This window comes from Cololabis saira, chromosome 24, assembly GCF_033807715.1.
Source record: "Cololabis saira isolate AMF1-May2022 chromosome 24, fColSai1.1, whole genome shotgun sequence".
NCBI lineage: Eukaryota > Metazoa > Chordata > Actinopteri > Beloniformes > Belonidae > Cololabis > Cololabis saira.
The window spans coordinates 6,745,641-6,765,258 of record NC_084610.1 but is presented as its reverse complement, the minus strand read 5'-3'; the positions used below and the strand labels follow the sequence as shown (position 1 = coordinate 6,765,258).

At 38.7% G+C, this 19,618-nt stretch overlaps 1 protein-coding gene and 1 non-coding gene across 2 annotated transcripts; both read left to right on the top strand.

The window, feature by feature from the left end:
• Positions 1–216: 216 nt before the first annotated feature.
• On the top strand, positions 217–288 carry trnae-uuc (transfer RNA glutamic acid (anticodon UUC)). The gene has a single exon. It is a non-coding gene; the product is annotated as a tRNA-Glu (tRNA).
• A 210-nt stretch (positions 289–498) lies between these two features.
• Positions 499–18,905, top strand: gk (glycerol kinase). The gene is made up of 21 exons (XM_061715495.1): positions 499–711; positions 2,614–2,687; positions 2,827–2,933; positions 3,017–3,094; positions 3,251–3,330; positions 3,411–3,548; positions 3,634–3,743; positions 4,447–4,513; positions 4,814–4,831; positions 6,514–6,549; positions 6,631–6,698; positions 6,793–6,835; positions 6,919–6,999; positions 7,109–7,187; positions 8,814–8,910; positions 8,987–9,071; positions 9,174–9,294; positions 15,736–15,879; positions 15,977–16,063; positions 16,870–16,956; positions 17,162–18,905. The coding sequence occupies exons 1-21, from the start codon at positions 619–621 to the stop codon at positions 17,170–17,172; spliced, it is 1,704 nt and encodes a 567-aa protein (XP_061571479.1). The 5' UTR covers positions 499–618; the 3' UTR covers positions 17,173–18,905.
• The last annotated feature ends 713 nt before the right edge of the window (positions 18,906–19,618 follow it).

The following is a 19,618-nucleotide window of genomic DNA, read 5'->3' as shown; positions in this document are numbered from 1 at the left end:
TGTATTGAACGCTAATACTAAAGTACTAAAAATTGTGTCTGTCAAGCATCGGTTTATTAAAAAAAAAAAAAGGAAAATCAGATGTACCGTAATAAATATAAATATAAAATATAAATTTGTCTGTGGAACATATTACAAGTCAAAGAACATATCAAGGTCACACGTCGTCTAGTATGGACTATAAATTTTGAAACAGGGACCTTTACAGCAATCACGTCCCATATGGTCTAGCGGTTAGGATTCCTGGTTTTCACCCAGGCGGCCCGGGTTCGACTCCCGGTATGGGAACGTAGCTTTTTTCCGTTACGTCAAAGATTTACGTATTTCATTAGTGAAATTACAGGAAATAAAAATAATAAATATAATTTACGGGGAAAGTTCATTGACGGCACACTTCTGCTGAAAACTTACAATTAAAAGACAACAACAAATGTTGCGATGTATCTCATGTTTTCCTAGCAGAGATTGCGCGTGTTTGCGTCATCACTGAGCGCCAGACTCATGCTGCGCTTTAGCCGCGTCTGGTCTGGTCTCATCTTCCAGCGGTAGAACCGGCGAGAGCCGCTGCAGCTTTGCTGTCTCCTTCTCCTCCAGGTCCCTGTCGCTTCAGGGCCGTCCATGCACGGAGCCATGGCCGCGTCCTCGCACCGGATCACCCTGGGGCCGCTGGTGGCCGCCATCGACCAGGGCACCAGCTCCACACGGTTCCTGGTAGGGAATATATATAATAATATAATAATGTCATATGTATGGGGACTCGACCTCGGGGACAGAGGTGTTGATATCTGGCTCCTCAACTGGAGCAGCCTGCAGTGTCCTTGAGTTAACTGTCCAGCTTCTGCATGGGAAAGACCTGTCGCGGTTTATAAGCTCTTAAACTGGTTTAAAAGGCTGTGAATCACGACGTCAAAATCAAATATTCCATCGTTGAAAGGAATACCAATGACATATAATCGTTTTATACCTTTATGTGGCAGTTTTCTTAGTTACCCCCACATGGATGTGTATATTTTACTACACTTTGATCTTTGACCACTAATGACAATTTACTCCTACATAACTTCACACAAGCATAGGAAAAAGCTCCTTAAACTAAAGAAATTCTGAGTAATTGCCATGTCTGATACTTTAAACGTATGTATTTAAAGTATCAGCCCTGAAAATATATTATTGGAAATTTATATTATTTACAATAATATATTGTTTTTTGCACTAATGCTGTCCAGTTAATGATCATTTATGAAACTCCTTTTGGTTTTTACTAATTTATTGAACATTTTATAAATAAAATAAAATAAAAAAAGATAGAAGTGGGTTATTTCTGCTTACGTTCTGCTTTATGCTGCAGTTTTCTTAGTTACCTACACATGAATGTGTGTATATTTTACAACATTTTGATCTTTGACCCCTAATGACAATTTCCTCCTACATAACTTCACACAAGCATAGGAAAAAAACTCCGTAAACTAAAGAAAGAAAATGTAAGTAATCGTCATGACTGATACTTTAAACATATGCATGTACATGATTATTTACAATAATATATATATATATATATATATATATATATAGTTTTTTTGCACTAATACTGTCCAGTTAATGATCATTTATGAAATTCCTTTTGGCTTTTTACTAATTCATTGAACATTTTATACCTAAAATAAAAAAAGAGATACGTGGGTTATTTCTGCTTACGTTCTGCTTTTATGATGATCATATCTTATCAGATTTTTTTATAGTGTCAGATGACTGGATAAAACAAACAAACAATACACCCTTTTTTGTTTAATGTTTACAAGTATTTATTTGAAGCCTCTTTCAGTCATTGACTCAATATTTCCAGTATTTTCACTGTTATTGGTTGAAAAAGTCTCGTTAGATCAACTGCTATGTGTTAATCCAAGGTTTAATTTATTTTCAAATTTGACCAGATACTTTGATTTGTTTTCTGCGTCTGGACGGCTTTGATTGACCCAAGTCACATCCTGCTGTCAGGAACTGGCAGGAGAGAGTTTGCACTAAACTTTAGATGAAAACGTATCATCAGATCTCCACAGATTTAACTGTGTAGTCCTCATGTTTCAATGACGAATGTGCCCTAATGGTATGTGAAATGTGCAGGGGTATTTTTGCCTCTGGTTGTTGTTCTCTGGAACATTGCCACCACCTTTGCACAGATATAACTCTGGCAGTGTAGACAACATTGTTTTATTGCTCCTTCTCAGGATTTTATCTATTAATAAATCACATTGGTTAGGGTCGCTTGTAATGAGCTGGGATTTGCTCCAGCAGACTCCCGTGACCCGGCAAAGGATAAAACGGATATAGATAATGGATGGATAAATATCATTGGTTGAAAATTCACCAGAAAAGACAACCTATTCCTCGTGACGGCATAGCCCAAATTTGATACACTGCTGCTGACTCTTTTCATGGGAAGTATCATGATTCAGTATAAGATTGATCTCATTTATGAGATGTCCTGCAACATTAAATCTCGTAAAACTAAAGTTCAAAGGATGGAATAGCTAACATAACAGAGGGCAATATGAAAAAAATAACAGAACATGGAGTCCACTAATGTGACATTGTTTTTCTTGTGCTGTTTTGAAGGTGTTTAATTCAAAAACAGCAGAGCTCTTGAGCCATCATCAGGTGGAAATCAAACAGAGCTTCCCCAAAGAAGGGTAAGGGAAGAAACTGTTATAATGTCTTCATTTATAACTCTTGCTAGTTGACACGATTATTGTTATAATTATTATTATTATTGTTGTTCATGCTTAAAATTCCAAATGCATGGGTGCTTTTTTCTCTTTTCTTGTTTAGATGGGTGGAGGAGGATCCCAAAGAAATCCTGCAGTCGGTGTATGAGTGCATGGAGCGGACATGTGAAAAGCTCACGCAGCTCAACATAGACATCTCGAACATTAAAGGTATTCACGTGCTGCCACTTGTTACATTTTAATGCATTTCAAAGATCTAAAGTGTTTGCACTTTGTTGCTTGAATGTATGTAGCTATTGGAGTGACCAATCAGAGAGAGACCACGCTCGTCTGGGACAAAGAGACAGGGGAGCCCCTCTACAATGCAATTGGTACAGTGTTGAACCAGTTTGGATCATCATTTCCTATTAATACAAGTAATGACCTGGCATTCTGGTTTTTTTTAAATGAGAAATCTGAGTGTATTAGATTTAGCTACTCCTGTGGTCTGAGGTGTTTTTGGATTTGCTGTGTCTTAATTGATTCAGTGTGGCTGGACCTGCGGACTCAATCCACAGTCGAGCGTCTCATAAGTAAAACCCCAGGAAGGAATAAGAACCACTTGAAGGTAAAGACTTGTATGAAGGCTCCCGATTGATCCCTTGTTGGACTTTGATGTAATAATTTGACTGATTTGTAACTGTGCAGCATAAGACGGGGCTCCCGATCAGCACCTACTTCAGTGCAGTGAAGCTCCGCTGGCTGATGGACAACGTGGCCGAGGTCCACGAGGCCGTCGTCTCCCACCGCGCCATGTTCGGCACCGTCGACTCCTGGCTCATATGGGTGATCGCACTTCCTGCCTTCATACGCAGTTTTATACGTGAACATTTGACTCATTTTTGCATATTTCCTGATGTTTCCTGAGCAGTGTCTGACAGGGGGAAAGTCAGGCGGAGTTCACTGCACAGATGTGACCAACGCCAGCAGAACCATGCTGTTTAACATCCACACCCTGGACTGGGACCCAGAACTCTGCAAGTATGACGGCTGCTTACTCAATCTTCCATCTTTTATAAAGCATATCACTAAAATTGCACTTTTAAATAGATTTATAGTCTTGAAATCTATTTGCGGAAGCAAACAAAGGTAAAACTTGAAGGGCATCACCTTCAAAAAACAACACTGAACTTGTTAAAGTCTCTTTAAAAGTAGTTTTCATGAGCCTTTTAAGTTCCAAATTAAATATTTCCAAAGCATGTTTTCTGTCACGGATGGATTCTAGTGTAGCAAAGCAAGTGATGAAAAACATTAAAATATCTCATTTGAGTTTCATAAGAAGAGAAACGTGCATCAGGTTTACAAAAACAGAAAATGTATGTAAACTGCAGAGTGCTGACTCTCAGGATGTTTCTGTGCAGTCGTACTGCAGCGTCACGGCAACGCTTGTTTTGATTGACATTTTTCTCCATTTGAGATATAAGTTTGATCCATGTTTGAGCCTCACGGATGGACTCTAGTATAGCAATTTAGTTTGATGTCACTCCCTTCAAAAGCAATGTGTAGCAAAGCTGAGGATGCGTACAATACGTTTGATATATTTTTAACCTCTTCAACATGTCTGTGCAATGAAATTTAAACTGAATATTGATGATATTTGTTAGATATATAAGATGTTTGAGCTTAATTCTGAGAGCCACTTTCCTGATGGTTTCCGTTATTCTATGTCTCTACTTCCTTTTAGATATTTCGGTATTCCCATGGAGATCTTACCCAGGGTGAGGAGTTCATCAGAAATATATGGACTCATGGTAAGTTTGGATGAAATAAGTGTTCTTTGTGTACAATTTCACCATAAGAAGTGTTTAGATGTAGTTTTATGCTAACAGTTTCATTGCTGTGTCTAGTGTGACTAGTGTTTTGTTCAAAGAAAGGAATGTCTCATGCAATAAGCCACTAATAAATTAAAAGAGCTGTGTTTTGGTCTGTAGTGTATATATCTTTTTGGATAGTCTGCATTCAGATTGTTTTAAGTGCATGATGGTTGTCTGAGAAACTCTTTTAGGCATTTTTTTTTGTGTGTGCCATTGTCTCTTCTCTCTCACTGGTAGAAAATATGTTCTAGTCGGGTAAGTGGCACTCGCCATCGCTGTTTTCACCACCGTGGATAGTAACCCCCTCCCCGCTTCTCCTTGACTAAAATGAGCACACCATCGCACTGTGCATTTCCAAGTGTCGAATGAAGGCCAGGTGAGCTGTTCATTCGGGACAAATTATGTTTAAAACAGAGAATTATCCTCTCACTTGTGGCTGCGAAAAAATTTCCTGAATCCATAGCAGCAGCAGACGGACCGTGTTAGCAGGAGGTGGAGAGCCAGAGGTTGAAATTCCCCATAAATTCTGAAATTTTGAATTGATTCAAAACTTGAATATTAAGTATCATCTACGGTGGCCGAGACCCGCCATTGCTGAAAATTAAAGAAACGCTGCAAACAAAAAGAAACGCTGCTGCAAATAAAAGAAACGCTGCAAATATAAAGAAACCTTGCTGCAAATAAAATAAAAAAATGACGAAAATAAAAAAGCCACAACGGAAGTGAATTACCGGGGACTATTTTTGCCGATGCACCGGTGTTGCACATTAAAAAATTACACCTAGCGACGTTGAACACTAACCTTTTCACTTATTTTCTCATTCGTTGTTCTTGTTATTCCTCGCTCTTCTTATTTCTTCCTTTTCACTTACGTCCTCTTCGTCTTCTTCTTCTCCTCTCACGTAAAAAACACGGGTGCATCAGCAAAAATAGTCCCCGGTAATTCACTTCCGTTGTGGCTTTTTTATTTGCGTGTTTTTTTTTTTTTTTATTTGCAGCTGCGTTTCTTTATATTTGCAGTGTTTCTTTTATTTGTAGCGGCGTTTGTTTTTATTTGCAGCGTTTATTTTATTTGCAAAGCGTTTTATTTTATTTGCAGCGGCGTTTCTTTTTATTTGCAGTGGCGTTTCTTTATTTTTCAGCAATGGTGGGTCTCGGCCACCGTAATCATCAGCTTGCTCGGAGAAGCATGAGACGTAGCGTTACGATCATAGTCGGTTTTGCTGCCCCCAGTGGCCAACAATGAGTATAGCATCGACTAAAATAAAAATGAGGCTGTACGTTACAAAACTTCTCTGCACTTTACTCATTTATTTGTGCTTTTGGAAATGTACCGGATGGTGTGAGCCCGTCGTTGCTTCAGTGGTGGCATGCTGCCCACGTGGTCGTCGTTGGTGCCCCAGTCACAACGTCCACCTCTAACACAACCTCCTCAATCTCTTCACTCTTTTGGGACAGCTCTCCTAACTCATTCTGCTTTTTTATTTTCATTTTATTTTATTTAAACATCTAACTGAAGTTGCACGTATTAGTGAAGACATTTTTAAATAAACACTTTTGTTTCCCCTCTGTTTTTTTTTCTTCTGCTTTTGACATTGTCACAGTTTGGGTAAAACAAAAATGTGCTGGTAGAAATCACTTTCTTTTTGTTATTTGACTTCACAGTCAGATAACAAATTTTTTCTTGTGTCATGGTAACTGTTTCTCGTAGTGATTAGAAATGTTTCTGCGTTGTTTACAGCTGTTCTTTTAAATACTTTGGTCAAATTATACTTTGATGGGTATTGGGGCACAGGGATTTCCAACTTTGAAACCTTTTTGTCAGAGTATTCACAAGTTAAAGTCAAAGATCCTGTTAAAACTAAAAGTAAATCAGATCAAAGAATGACAAAGAATACATAGCAGCTCCTAACATTTTTCTTTTCCATCCATAACAGAAATCTGGGCCTTTAACGGGGATTCCCATCTCAGGGGTGAGTATCTTCTCCTCATTACTACTATTCCACCAGCACTTTGAAGAGGCTTTATTTGGTTTGCATCTCATTTAAAAACAGTGTCTCGGGGATCAATCAGCAGCTCTTGTTGGGCAGATGTGTTTCCAGGACGGGCAAGCTAAAAACACGTAGGTGGCATTTAGCTTTTTACGCTCTGCACATGAATGCATGAGAGCTTTGTTAGAGATGGAGGTGATTATTTGATTTGGTATTTGTTTTCAGGTATGGGACTGGCTGCTTCCTGCTTCGAAACACCGGATCCAAGGTTCACGACTTCAGAACTGTATTTTAAACTTCAAAGAATCCATTTGCATGCATTTGCTTACAGTGATGTTTGTGGCTTTGCAGGCTGTGATGTCTGACCACGGTCTGCTGACCACCGTCGCCTACAAGCTCGGCCGAGACAAACCCGCCTGTTATGCACTAGAGGTAAACACAATACACTTGGTCCTATGTAACGTTTTGGATTAAAGAGACGTTAAGGAAAGTTAACGGCTCATGTACGATGTGCAGGTTTATCTTGTTTTTCTTCTGCCAGGGCTCCGTCGCCATCGCAGGAGCGGTGGTTCGCTGGCTTCAGGACAATCTGGGGATCATTGGATCATCTGAAGAGCTTGGTAGGTCCAGAGTCTGACTAATCAAACATAGTGTGTTCCTCGTGGCTGTGGTAGGCACCTGCGTGAAGCTCAGGGAAAATATTCTCAATAGTTTGTGCTGCGTTAGTGCTGGTTTGTGCAGAAAGAAATTTTGTTTGTGCTGCTTTAGTTTTCAAGATATAACGGGTTAATTATGACACGATGACGTCACGCAGCCCCCGACTTTGTCCAAAATTAACCAAAATGGTCTAGTTTGTTTGTGCTGCGTTAGTGCCGTTTTTTGCAGAGAAAAAAATCGTTTGTGCTGCTTTAGTTTTGAAGATGTAACTCGTTTATTATGACATGATTGATTGATTGAAATTCATTATTCAGTCACATCACTATACAAACATTGAACACAAACATTATTGAAAAATAGTGACTGAAAAGGCAAAGGCAGAAGCATAGTGCTTATATTAATGCCTGTCCTACATACAAACAAACAAACAATAACAAAACTGAACCAGAAAAACCAGAAAAGGAGGACCAATAAGGTTTACATATATAATAGTAAAGACATTTTTTTTAAATATATATATATATATATATATATATATATATATATATATATATATATATATATATAAATATCAGAGAACAGCAGCAGCTGTAGCTTTCAAAGATTGCTCTACAAATCTTTTTTTTGTAAACTGAAAATGAGCTGCACATTTGTAAATCTAGGTTGGCCTCATTCCATAATTTAACTCCCACAACAGATATACATCTCCTTTTAGTCTCTTTCATAGCTTTTTGTACAACAAATTTACAAACATCACGCAAATTATGTTTTGACTCATGTATTGAGAAAAACCGTTGTACACAGACAGGGAGCAACTTTAATCTAACTTTATACATTATTTGCATTATTTTATAATAAACCAAATCATAAAATGTCATAACATGAGATTTTATAAACAATGGATTTGTATGTTCATAATATTCTACCCTATAAATATTAAATTAATGATGACGTCACGCAGCCCCCCGACTTTGTGGATGTCTACAAGCGGGGTGATTGAAGTAATGAATGAATGTGCATATATTCACCTGTTCACCGCGGCGGCTGCATGGAGAGGGGGTGAGTACGGAGAGTGTCATTTTTTGTTGAACGCTTCAAATATCTACAAACTGAGCGTGATTATCTTGCTTTGCCTTGCTTTTGACTGTTTGTTCGGCGTTGGAGGAAAATAAATACGGACACAGTTCGATAACACGGAAATGGCTTGTTGTTTGTGTAGCGAGTCAGCAGTACCATTCTCAAACAAGTGAACAGGTGAATATATGCCCATTCATGCATTACTTAAATCACCCCGCTTGTAGACATCAACAAAGTCGGGGGGCTGCGTGACGTCATCGTGTCATAATTAACCCGTTATATCTTGAAAACTAAAGCAGCGCAAACGAAATTTCTTTCTGCACAAACCAGCACTAACGCAGCACAAACGATTGAGAATATTTTCACTTTTGCGTGGGGTGGGGGGCCAGCTTCACACAGGTGGGGTAGGCTTGTATCTCGAGTTTATCTCAAGTTTATCTCCATATCTGGAAAAAAAAAAAAAAAGCTTTTCTTAGTGTTAAATGACTGATCCTGGTTTTTTCTGTGTGCAGAAAAGTTGGCGGCATCAGTCGGCACATCCTATGGTTGCTATTTTGTTCCTGCATTTTCGGGCCTTTATGCACCTTATTGGGAGCCCAGTGCGAGAGGGTAGGCCATCAAATCGTCTGAAATGTAGTTAACATCCTAAACTTGCAGATTCACTCAGTTCTGATATTCCCTACAGGATCATTTGTGGGTTAACTCAGTTTACGAATAAGAGCCACCTGTCATTTGCTGCACTAGAAGCTGTCTGTTTCCAGACACGAGAGGTACGTCTCTGAAAAAAATGTTTCCTTACCACTTTATTAGGTGTTTTTTAGTTTAAAAAAAAAAGAAAAGATTTTTCTACATGAAAATCCTTGAAAATGCAGATACTGGATGCCATGAACCAGGACAGTGGCATCCCTCTGACTCAGCTCCAGGTGGACGGAGGAATGACGTCCAACAGGCTACTGATGCAGCTGCAGGCCGACATTCTCTGCATCCCTGTTGGTAAGAGTTTTTTACTTCCTGCTACATTAAAACAAACTCTGATGGTGACCAAACTGGTCCGCAAACAACCTTATATCTTATGTTCCTCCTGTCCGATTGTCAACCCTTTAATTTCTTCCTCCTGCCTTATCATCTGAGCTAATGGTTCAACAAACAACGCGAAGAGACATGGCGAGAGGCAACAACCCTGCCTCGTTCCTCGTTCCTGCGTTCTTGTGCCTCTGTAATATCTTTTCGCTGCTGTTGTATTTCCGCAATGGTTTCTGACATTTTGCGGTTCGTTTCCTCTGGGACGCCGGCAAACTCCTTTCTCACCTCTTCTTTAAATTCATCTTTGAATTTTGAGTTCCTCTTTCATTTCCCTCTTGTGGTCTCATATTTCCTTCGTGATACTTGTGAGGCCCTCGTAAAGGCAGTATAAAAAATAAAAAAATATATATATATGTATATATATAATGAAGCATTGCTTATCATCACTGATATATTTTACAATACGCCGGAAATCAAGGCAAATTATAGTTGCTTGTCAAATGCAATTAGATGATAAAACCAAATTCTAATTTAAATCATATGGTAATTGTCGACTCAAATGCATTAACAGATTGAGAGAAACTTCATTTTCAAGCTCAAAATCTTTCCTTTTAAAAAAAAAAAATTAAGCTAATAACTAAAAAAAAAAAGAAAAACAATCCCTGTCCCCCGTTTGTTGAAGTGAGCCAAAAATCCCCCAGAATGAGTCTGCAAAAGTTTTTACTTGGGAACTCATGTCTCATATGCCATTTGTTACTTTTAACGCTTGGTGGAGCCCCAGACCCCAGGATGAACACGTCTCCACTTAAAGTGCAGCAGTACCACCTTGCGGAAAATAACCAAAAGGACTCCGTCTCTGCTGTGTTTCCACTCTCCTTTAAATTACGTAATGTAATGTACTTTATTTATATAGAACTTTTCAACATCTTTTCCGTGTGCCAAAGTGATTTACAGTAAGTAATAAAAAGGAGGATAAATAAGAACAAACAAAAACAATGAAAACAATAAAATACAACAAAATCTAATAAGATAAAAGTTTCATCACACTACTGGGTGTTAAAATCCATCTTAAATAGGTAGGTTTTTAGCCTAGATTTAAAAATACCAAGAGATAAGTCGCATCTCAGCGGCGAGTTTATTCCAGAGCCTGGGAAGAGCAACAGAAAAGGCTCGGTCACCCCAGTGTTTATATTTTGACCTCGGGACTTGCACTAAAAGTTGATTAGTTGACCTCAGCGCTCTACCGGCATTATGGACAGTTAAAGGCTCAGATAAATACAAGGGTGCAAGGCCATTAAGAGTTTTAAAAAGGCACATCAAAAGTTTAAAATCAATTCTATAAAAGGACAGGAAGCTAATGAAGGGAGTTAAGAACAGGTGTGATGTGCACACGTCTGTTAGTGACGTGACATGATGTTAAAAGACGGACAGCAGCATTTTGCACAAGTTGAAGGCGATTAAGAAAAGACTGGGAGACTCAATTCAATTTTATTTATATAGCGTTTAATACAACAAAGGTTGTCTCTAGGCGCTTTCCAGAGACCCAGAACATAAACCCCCCAGCAATTATTACATAAACAATGGCAGGTGGGGGGCCGCAGGCCAGCACGCAGCTCCTGAAGCTCCGGCCTGCAAACATGCACAAAAGAGAAAAAAGGGGGCCAGCACAAGAAACTACAGGCACGATGGACAAAAATGTTGCTATGAGTTACTTATAATAAAAATGGAAAATGAGAAGAGAGGAAGGGAAGAGGAGAAGAGAAGAAGGGTGAGAGGCACCGCCCAGTGGATCATGTCGGTGCCCCCCTGAAGCATAGGCCTATAGCAGCATATCTACCACGAAGCTGGTTTGAGACTAACTATTATAGTCTTGTTCTATAGCTGCAACTATGACTACTGACTCTAATACACTAGAGTTTACACTAACTAGAGGTTTACTAAACACCAACTAGAGGAAGTTGGTTCCATAGTAATGGTGCCTGATAGCAGAACGCCCGCCCTCCAAATCTACATTTGGGCCGCGTTCAGACTGCAGGCAAATCTGATTCATATCTGATTCCTTCTCATATCCGATTTTCAGGGCTGACTGTCCACACTGTTTTTAGCAAGTGTCCAAATCGCATCTGGCTCTGTTCAGACTGGGCCACATCATTGACTGATCTGACGGGTTGCCGTAGCAACGCCGTCGGAGCGGAGGCGTCACCCAGCGCGTGTATTGTGTGACGTCATGTAATTGCGACAACAAAAACAATAACAAGATTGATCCGCTGTTTGCGGCTGTTTTCGGCATCTTCCGACTGCTCCATACCTGTAACGTAGCTCCACAACTCGAAATGGGCGGGTGGTTTGGCGCATGGGTCTGGTCTGGCGTCGCATAGAGTGACGTCACGGACAGTCAAAACCGATCTGAGTGTTTGGAGCTGTTCAGACTGAGACGCATCTGCCCAAATGCGATATGAAACTACCTCCCGGAGGTGGTTTCGATAGGGTTTGCAAAAATCGGATCTCATGAGGTTTGGGACTATTCAGACTTCAAAAGAGTCATCCAGTTTCAATCTGGATGGGCTAAAAATTGGATATTGGCTGGCAGTCTGAACGCGGCCTTGGATACTCTAGGAACTACGAGTAAACCTGCACTCTAAGAACAGAGAGCTCTGCCAGGAACATAAGGCACTATCAGGTCTTGAAAATAATGCGGAGCTAAGCCGTTTTGGGTTTTATACGCAAGTAATAACATTTTTAAATTGGATTCTGAATTTTTCTAATAACCCAGCAGCTGAGGACCGCAGGGTTCTTTTTGGTAAACAAAAAGAAAAAATTTCGTATTTTTTTAGAAACCAGAGTAACTGGAGAAAACACAAAGAAGCACAAGGACAACATCCAAACCAACCAAAACAAATCTCCAGGAAGGATTCAAAACAGGAACCATCTCAATGTCTTTTAAGGGCTGTTCCCCTCAACCAGGGTACTTCACATTTTCTTCAGCACCATTCACGAGGGCTTACCAGAGAAGAAGTTTATAATCCTTCTAAAATATTTGTGTTTTGTTTTAACCTCAACAAGAACAGGTTTTTCTTCCTTGCTGGAAGTTTTTTCGTTTTTTGTACAACAGTCTTTCTTTGCCGTTCCAGCATCTCTGGTTTTGCCTCCAAGTTTTTTTGAAAGTTCAGGGAATTGTTCCCATATTCCAGCTGCTGTGTTGCTTTTATCAACTTTACTTGATATGTTTTCTCTTCTGTTAGGTGTAGATCTGTCAAAAGTTCTTTCAGTTGGTTCAAAACCTGGATAACGTGGCTTCGCAATTATATTAGTCCAGTTCAACTCTACACCATTTGAACATTTTCCTGCCAACTTTGATTTTGACTCTTTGTGATGACAGGTCTTTGTCGTCTTCTGAGTTGTTTTGGAGTCAAAACCTTTTTCCATTTTGATGGAAGGAGCATCTTTACTTGTAACAGGGTATTTTTCACATGTTCTCACTGCTGTGGTACTTTTATCAACTTTAATTGATATGTGTTCCCAACCCGTACGTATTCTGTTAGATATAGATCTTTCAAAGGTTCTTTCAGTTGGTTCAACACTTGAATAACGCGGCGTCACAATAATATAAGTCCCGGTCCACACTACATCATTTGAACATTTTCCCTTTGACTCTTTGTGATGACATGTCTTCATCGTCTTCTGAGACTGAGGAAGTTCTTCAGAGATGGCAGAAGCTGTGGCGTAAGCTTCTGTTTCTGATGATTTATCTTTAGTTTCTGTTGTTCTTTCACTCAACTGTTTTTCCTTTACTTCAGTGGATATTTTAAACGGCTCATCTGCTGACTTCTTAAGCTCTGCCATTGCCATAGTTTCATGAGCCGATTTTACATAGGGGCTATCTTTCCAAACAGAGAGGTGTTTCATTGTAGTAAAACGGTGATTGACAGCTTCTCTGGGAGTGATCCGTTTCCTCGGATCCACAAACAACATCCTCTTCACCAGGTCTACAAATTCCTTTGTATCCTTCCGTACACATGGATCCGTCACTTCCCTACCCGTAATCTTTGGCAGGTCATCAAGACTCTTGATGCTCTCACTAATGGATTGAAAGATATTTGGACTTAAGTGTGATCCTTTATAAAACTCTGTTGATGTTTTGAGTCTAAAGCTATGGCCTGGAAAGCTTTGAATCTTCTTAAAAAAATACTTTGCTTTAATTCCTATTTTCAGTAGATCATTCGGAGGCATTCCTTGCATCTGAACAATGGCCTTCATGGTCTCGTATTCAGAATCTGGGTACAGATGATTTCCACTGTACATGTGAACCAAAACGCACCCAAGAGACCACATGTCCACACTTTCATCCATTGGAAGACCCAGGCTCACCTCAGGGGCCCTATAACCGCGAGGTTGAATTCTTTTTCCCAAGTGTAGTTGAGATTTTTCCACAGCCGACCCAAAATCTATCAGTTTCACCCTGAAGGGCTGTGACTGATGGTTCACCAGCATGATGTTGTCTGGCTTGATGTCAGTATGAACTAAACCTACACTTTTCAGGGCATCCAAAGCCACCAGCATCTGTCGAGCCATTGTTCTTATTTCAGACACAGCAATTGAATTCCTCTGCCACACGAAGATATCAAGAGGTGTATCAAGCATTTCAGTGACCAAACAAAGGTGGTTGTTGTATTTAAAGCTTTCTATGAACGTTAACAAGTTGTTCTTGTCAGGGTCAAGCTGCTTTAGTTTGCTCAGGATTTCAATCTCTTTATATCCTTTTTCGCTGTTTTGCCGTGTCAAAACCTTCACTGCAACAGTTTGATTTGTATCCTCTTTTGTGCATTGGACCACTTTTCCATAACATCCCTGATCTAAAAATGTTACGATCCGGTACGTATCTGAAAACTGAAGTGGTAAAGTAGAACTATTCCAGTTTCTTATGTTGGAGCTTCCCATGACCAAATATTAAATGTAGACAAAACAAAACAAAATTTTCAAATTACATACAAATGTGACTACTTTAGTGAACAATTGTAAAATGCGTCTTACTAGATTGGCGAATAATTGTAAAATGCGTCTTACTAGATTGGCGAACAATTGTAAAATGCGTCTTACTAGATTGGCGAATAATTGTAAAATGCGTCTTACTAGATTGGCGAATAATTGTAAAATGCGTCTTACTAGATTGGCGAACAATTGTAAAATGCATCTGACTAGATTTTGTGCTTACAAAGACACCGTGATGTCATAAAGCCCAAAACCACACCCACATTCTATGACATCAATGTAACTTAGCAACACATTTAAAATAGAACACTGTGTCCATATGGTCACAGAACTATTTAAAAAATGCTCAATTTACATTATTTATATTTACTAGCAACCATTAACTATATACATTAAAAAAAAAGGTATCACATTGTCAGTGACAAGTCATGAACAGTTACAGCAAGCACTTTAAATACTAAAATATTGTTTAATATGTGAAGCTCTGTCTTTTGTAGGCTTACAGTTCCAATACAGTATATTCTTTGCTAGTCTTTTAATGAATTTCATGTTAATTGCCGTTACAATTTTATCACATACAAACAGTGTAGTACTACAGGTATGTTCGGCTGTGTGTGAGTAAAATCATACAGAACAGTTATAAACAGTAAAATTAGCTGCACCTTTATCACCCCTCACATTATTTAATTTAATTTAAAACAAACATAATCAGGGTGTCCCTTTGACCTGAAGACCTAAATAAGAATGAGGAAAAAAAAAAAAGCATTTCGTCCTACACCAGTTTAACACATAAGCTACTCGCATGTTGCAAGCGTTGTACAGTGTCGTCTTCCAGCTTGGCTGAACCACAGTTGGCACAGCTGAAAGGAAGGATCCTATTCTTTACAAATACGCGATAGTGCTGATCTCAGTGGCATATTAATGCAACTAACTGATATGCCAACTAGTGGCTCATGGAGTGTTAGGTGCAGGACTGATGTGAGGAGCTGATGGGAATGTCACACCAAGTCTTTTTAATGGAAAATGTGGGATTCATATGGAGAAATGTAAAAACAAAATTCCAATAAAGACAATTATTTTAGAGAAAATGATGTACTGTAAGTGTTTAATGTTTAATGCAGCTATTTTAGTTAACAAAAACCAAGACTAAATGTGAAACGAGAGTGGAAAAAATTATCCGTTAACTGAAACAAAACTAAATCTAAAGAGTTTCCTAACATGGAAACTATATGAAAATGAAAAATGAATGCAAAATTGAATTAGTTTAATTCAAAACTAATCGAAATTAAATAGAATTGCAGGTAAAAATAAAGTCTTGTTTTTTTGTGTTGGGCACTTAATTCTTCTCATTTCTTCCGTGACCCATTACAACTTCTTGCATTCCCAGTGAAAGCAGTTGTTTTATTTTTGTTTTTTTTTAAGTGAAGCCATCCATGCCCGAAACCACAGCTCTGGGTGCAGCGATGGCAGCAGGAGCAGCAGAGGGCGTGAGCGTGTGGAGCCTGAACCCCGAGGACCTGAGTGAAGTCACATCAGAGAAGTTTGAGCCTCAGATCAACCCTGAAGGTGCAAAGAGCTGCAGTCTCTAAAGAGAAGCTGACAATTCCCTGTGATTTCTTAAAAAAAAAAAAGTCTAAAGGTGATTCTGTTTGTGACATGGCAGAAAGCGAGTTTCGGTATGCGCGATGGAAGAAGGCGGTGGAGAAATCGATGAGTTGGGAGACGACGCAGCCTGTTGCCAATGGAAACGGTAACAATCACATCTGAACCAACCTTTCTGCAGCATTCAGTGAACTCTAACATCGCTGAGCTTAGATGCTCATTGAATGAGTGACAAATATAAGGACATGGTGTCTCAGAAAATAGGAATGGTACTAGTATATAAATCACATAAAATGGGTAAAATGGTGCCCTCTTGTGGTGATACTGAGGAATAGGAACGATCATCTTAACTCAATTCATGACCATTTAAACTATTATCCACTTTTTTTTTTTTTAAATAGAAATGTTGACATTTCCACAGTATAAATAAAATAAAGATTAAAATTTCAAACTACATAAAAATGATTCAGTCCTAACAAAGCAAAGGCAGATACAACTGCAAAAAATAGTCCCTTAAATAGTTTTGGCCAGAAGTACCAGCATCATCTCGATTATTGGTTAGATAAATAACTTTTTTTTTAATCATTTTTGTGGTCATAAGAGGTCAAAATAGAAATCGCAATCAAAATTTTATTAATTGCACACAAATACAATACAATATTCCTGGCACAAGTGCAATTACTAAATCCTTTCAGACTTGTGGATAGAATATATCCACTAACCGGTCTTCACAGTATGCCTAAACAAAACAAAAGATGGTACTTTTATGGGTTCAAATGTAGCAGTTTACGTTTTAACTTGTGTGACTCATTAACGTCACTTTTTATCAGTAAGAAAAGGATGATTGTAGTGATAGAAAATGAATCCACGTGTTTGATTTTAATTTATTTCTGCAGTTTGATACTTCCAGTTAATGTTGTGTTTTGTCTCTGTGTGGAACTTGATGAACGTCAGGTGAAATCAGCATCTTCAGCAGCATCCCGCTGGGCTTTTACATCATGGGCAGCATGCTGATGTTAATCGGTGCGAAATACATCACAGGTCAGAGTCTCCCTCCAGCTACTGTATGTGTGATCCATGTGGGAAGAAACATTTTCTGTGTTCTTTTATTAAGACAGTGAAACATCTGAGATAAATTCAGACATTTCACTATCACACTTACCACTAATACGATGATTTTAAACTATAATGCGACCCTTTCTAAATGTCAAGCTCACTCTCCTTTGATATATTCTCTTGACTTTAGGTCCCAACTAGCCTCACAATCCTGGAAGCAGTAAAGCAGAGAGGAAAAGTGGGAACAAGTGCACATCCTGCTGGACCACCACAGGCGCTCTCGCTGTACTTTTGTCGCCAGAATTCATTCCAGGAGAACTAAGAACAAGAGATCTGGACGACCTGGAACTCCCTGAAGGAACTAGTTGTTTTATTTCCTGTGCTTTTACTTTATCTGTGGCATTCACGTTGGTACATGTTGACGTGCAAGAGATGATTTAGCAGGAGAATACATGCAGTGTTCTGTTTTTTTGTTGTTTTTTTTGTTACAGATTAGATGAAATTTTGTGGTAATTTATGTAGAAACAGACAGTTCAGGTTATTGTTAAAGTATTCCTTCTATATTTTTCTTTTGTAACCCTACTGTAAGTCTTGACTACTCCAACAGTCATCCGGTGATAATTTACTGTTAAAAGATCTTCTACTGTGAGTTACGGGAATATTTTAGAGCACTTTATTGTATTTTTTTTGTCCTGTAGATGCCGTTTGCAACAAAACCGTTTTTTTTTTTTAAGTTTTGAAAAGTTATGGCACTGAGGGAGGAAATGAATGGGCTGCTTTTTGTGACGGTGAAGCTGTATGTACATGATTTTTTTTCCTTTTTGTAAACGAAGAAAGTATTATCTATTTAACAAATGTGGAAAGAAAGGGCATTTATGACAAGATTTCTGGCATTAAAGAAACAATCCAAAGTTGGATCAACCCCTAGGTGTATTATTAGTTGATCATGAGCTTAAACTTTCATGAAAGATTCAAAAGCAGTTTTGAGTGAGAACAGAGTTTTTACAGCAAAATACCAATTAACGTTACCACTAAGTGCAAGGGACCTGTCAAAGTATATTTTAAAGCAGCACGCAGGAGCTGTTGACATGTTTATCTCACTGGCCCCCTCTTTAGGTTCAGTTTACACTCCTTACCAGCTAATAACACACCTACGGTTGTTTTATCTCCAGAATGCTCCTTTGATCTAGGCACACCAGAGTGAAACTGACATTTTTAGGTCCATCTTGATAAGATTATGCAACTGAATGTTTTAAATGTTGTTCTCATTTTGACTTTAAAATGGATTAATAAAATATAATTGGAACCATTCTGAACATTTTTGAAGATAATGCTATATTTTGGTCATTTCGGGAGCTTTTTATTGACCTTCAATGGTTGAACAAAGCCTGGATTAATTTCCTCTCATGCAAATCAAAACTTGCACCTGCAAATTTATTGCACTGGAAATGATTTTACATTGGTACCTACGTCAAAGGGAGCCTTATCAAATTTCACGAACATGGATGATTTCTTTGTCCTCGGTTTAGTGTGTGCCACGCCTGAGGAGTTGACATTGAGGAAGTGTGACAGCAAACTGTCAGTGTTTGTCCTCTCACTCAGCATTTGACACTGTAACAAAAACAAAGCCGGTTTTAACCAAGGTCTGTGTCACAACGAGGGTTTTTTGTTTTTATTGCTTATAAATGCTTTGGCATTTGCCTTGTATAGTTGTGCAGCTATTTATTTATTGTACAGTCTACCACATGTGTGAAACAGAGTATTCTGTCGGGGTGTAAACACTATTTACATGAGCGGGGAGAAAAAGCAAATAACACGGAAATCAAGACCTTCAACTGTGAAATGAAAAGTTGTATAACTTGATCTGTGTGTTCCTTCTCCACGAGCCACAGTGTGCTGGTGTTTGTCCGTCACATTAAATATGTACAACCCTGTTCAGCTTCTCAAAATATTAAAGAGCAATTTCACGCAGATTCTGGTGTTCCAGACGTGCCGCCTTTAAAGGTGTGAGGTTATCTTCAAATCTGTTGGTACACTTCCATCAAAGAAAGGAAAACCCCACTATATTATAATTTATTATTATGTTGACCTACAATTCAAAAGTAGTGTCTGATTTTCATTACAGTTTTTGTAAATTATTATTTATTAATACTTTTGTCAGTTTTAATTTATTTCAGTGATCATTGTGGGTTTTTTCTTTTATGAAAGAATGCCAACAAAACTGTCCACATATGTCACTTAAAGGAACTGCATTGGTCATCATTATTTAGATATTTATGGATTGGTCAGTCTTGCATTGTACAAAGTAACAACCTTTCACCTCTAATGTACAAACCTATCTCAGTTTACTTTAACAACGAGGACGTTCTTCCTCTTCTGTCCTGATAAGCGACTCCCCCCCACACACGCTGTTACATCCAGGCTGTGGTTTGGACCTGACAGGAGCTGTTAGGTGGGGAGGAGTTTATTTCTCAACATCAAGTTTGAATCATTCAGGACTTGTGTGTTTCATGCAGATGTTCCAGTGGTGGTGCACCTAAGAGGTACGTTTCTGGGCTTATTACTCACACGACACAATAGAAACTCTCAAGTAGAAATGCTTAAGCTAATTTGTGTGCAGAAATCCTGCATTGTTGAGTGACTTTTC

What these genes read in the sequence shown, in the direction of transcription:
- gk (XM_061715495.1), top strand. Translation starts at nt 619, where the DNA reads ATGCACGGAGCCATGGCCGCGTCCTCGCACCGGATCACCCTGGGGCCG. An exon ending in TGGATCATCTGAAGAGCTTG is followed by an intron (nt 7,188 to 8,813) that starts GTAGGTCCAGAG and finishes TTCTGTGTGCAG; the next exon opens with AAAAGTTGGCGGCATCAGTC. An exon ending in TCTGTTTCCAGACACGAGAG is followed by an intron (nt 9,072 to 9,173) that starts GTACGTCTCTGA and finishes TTGAAAATGCAG; the next exon opens with ATACTGGATGCCATGAACCA.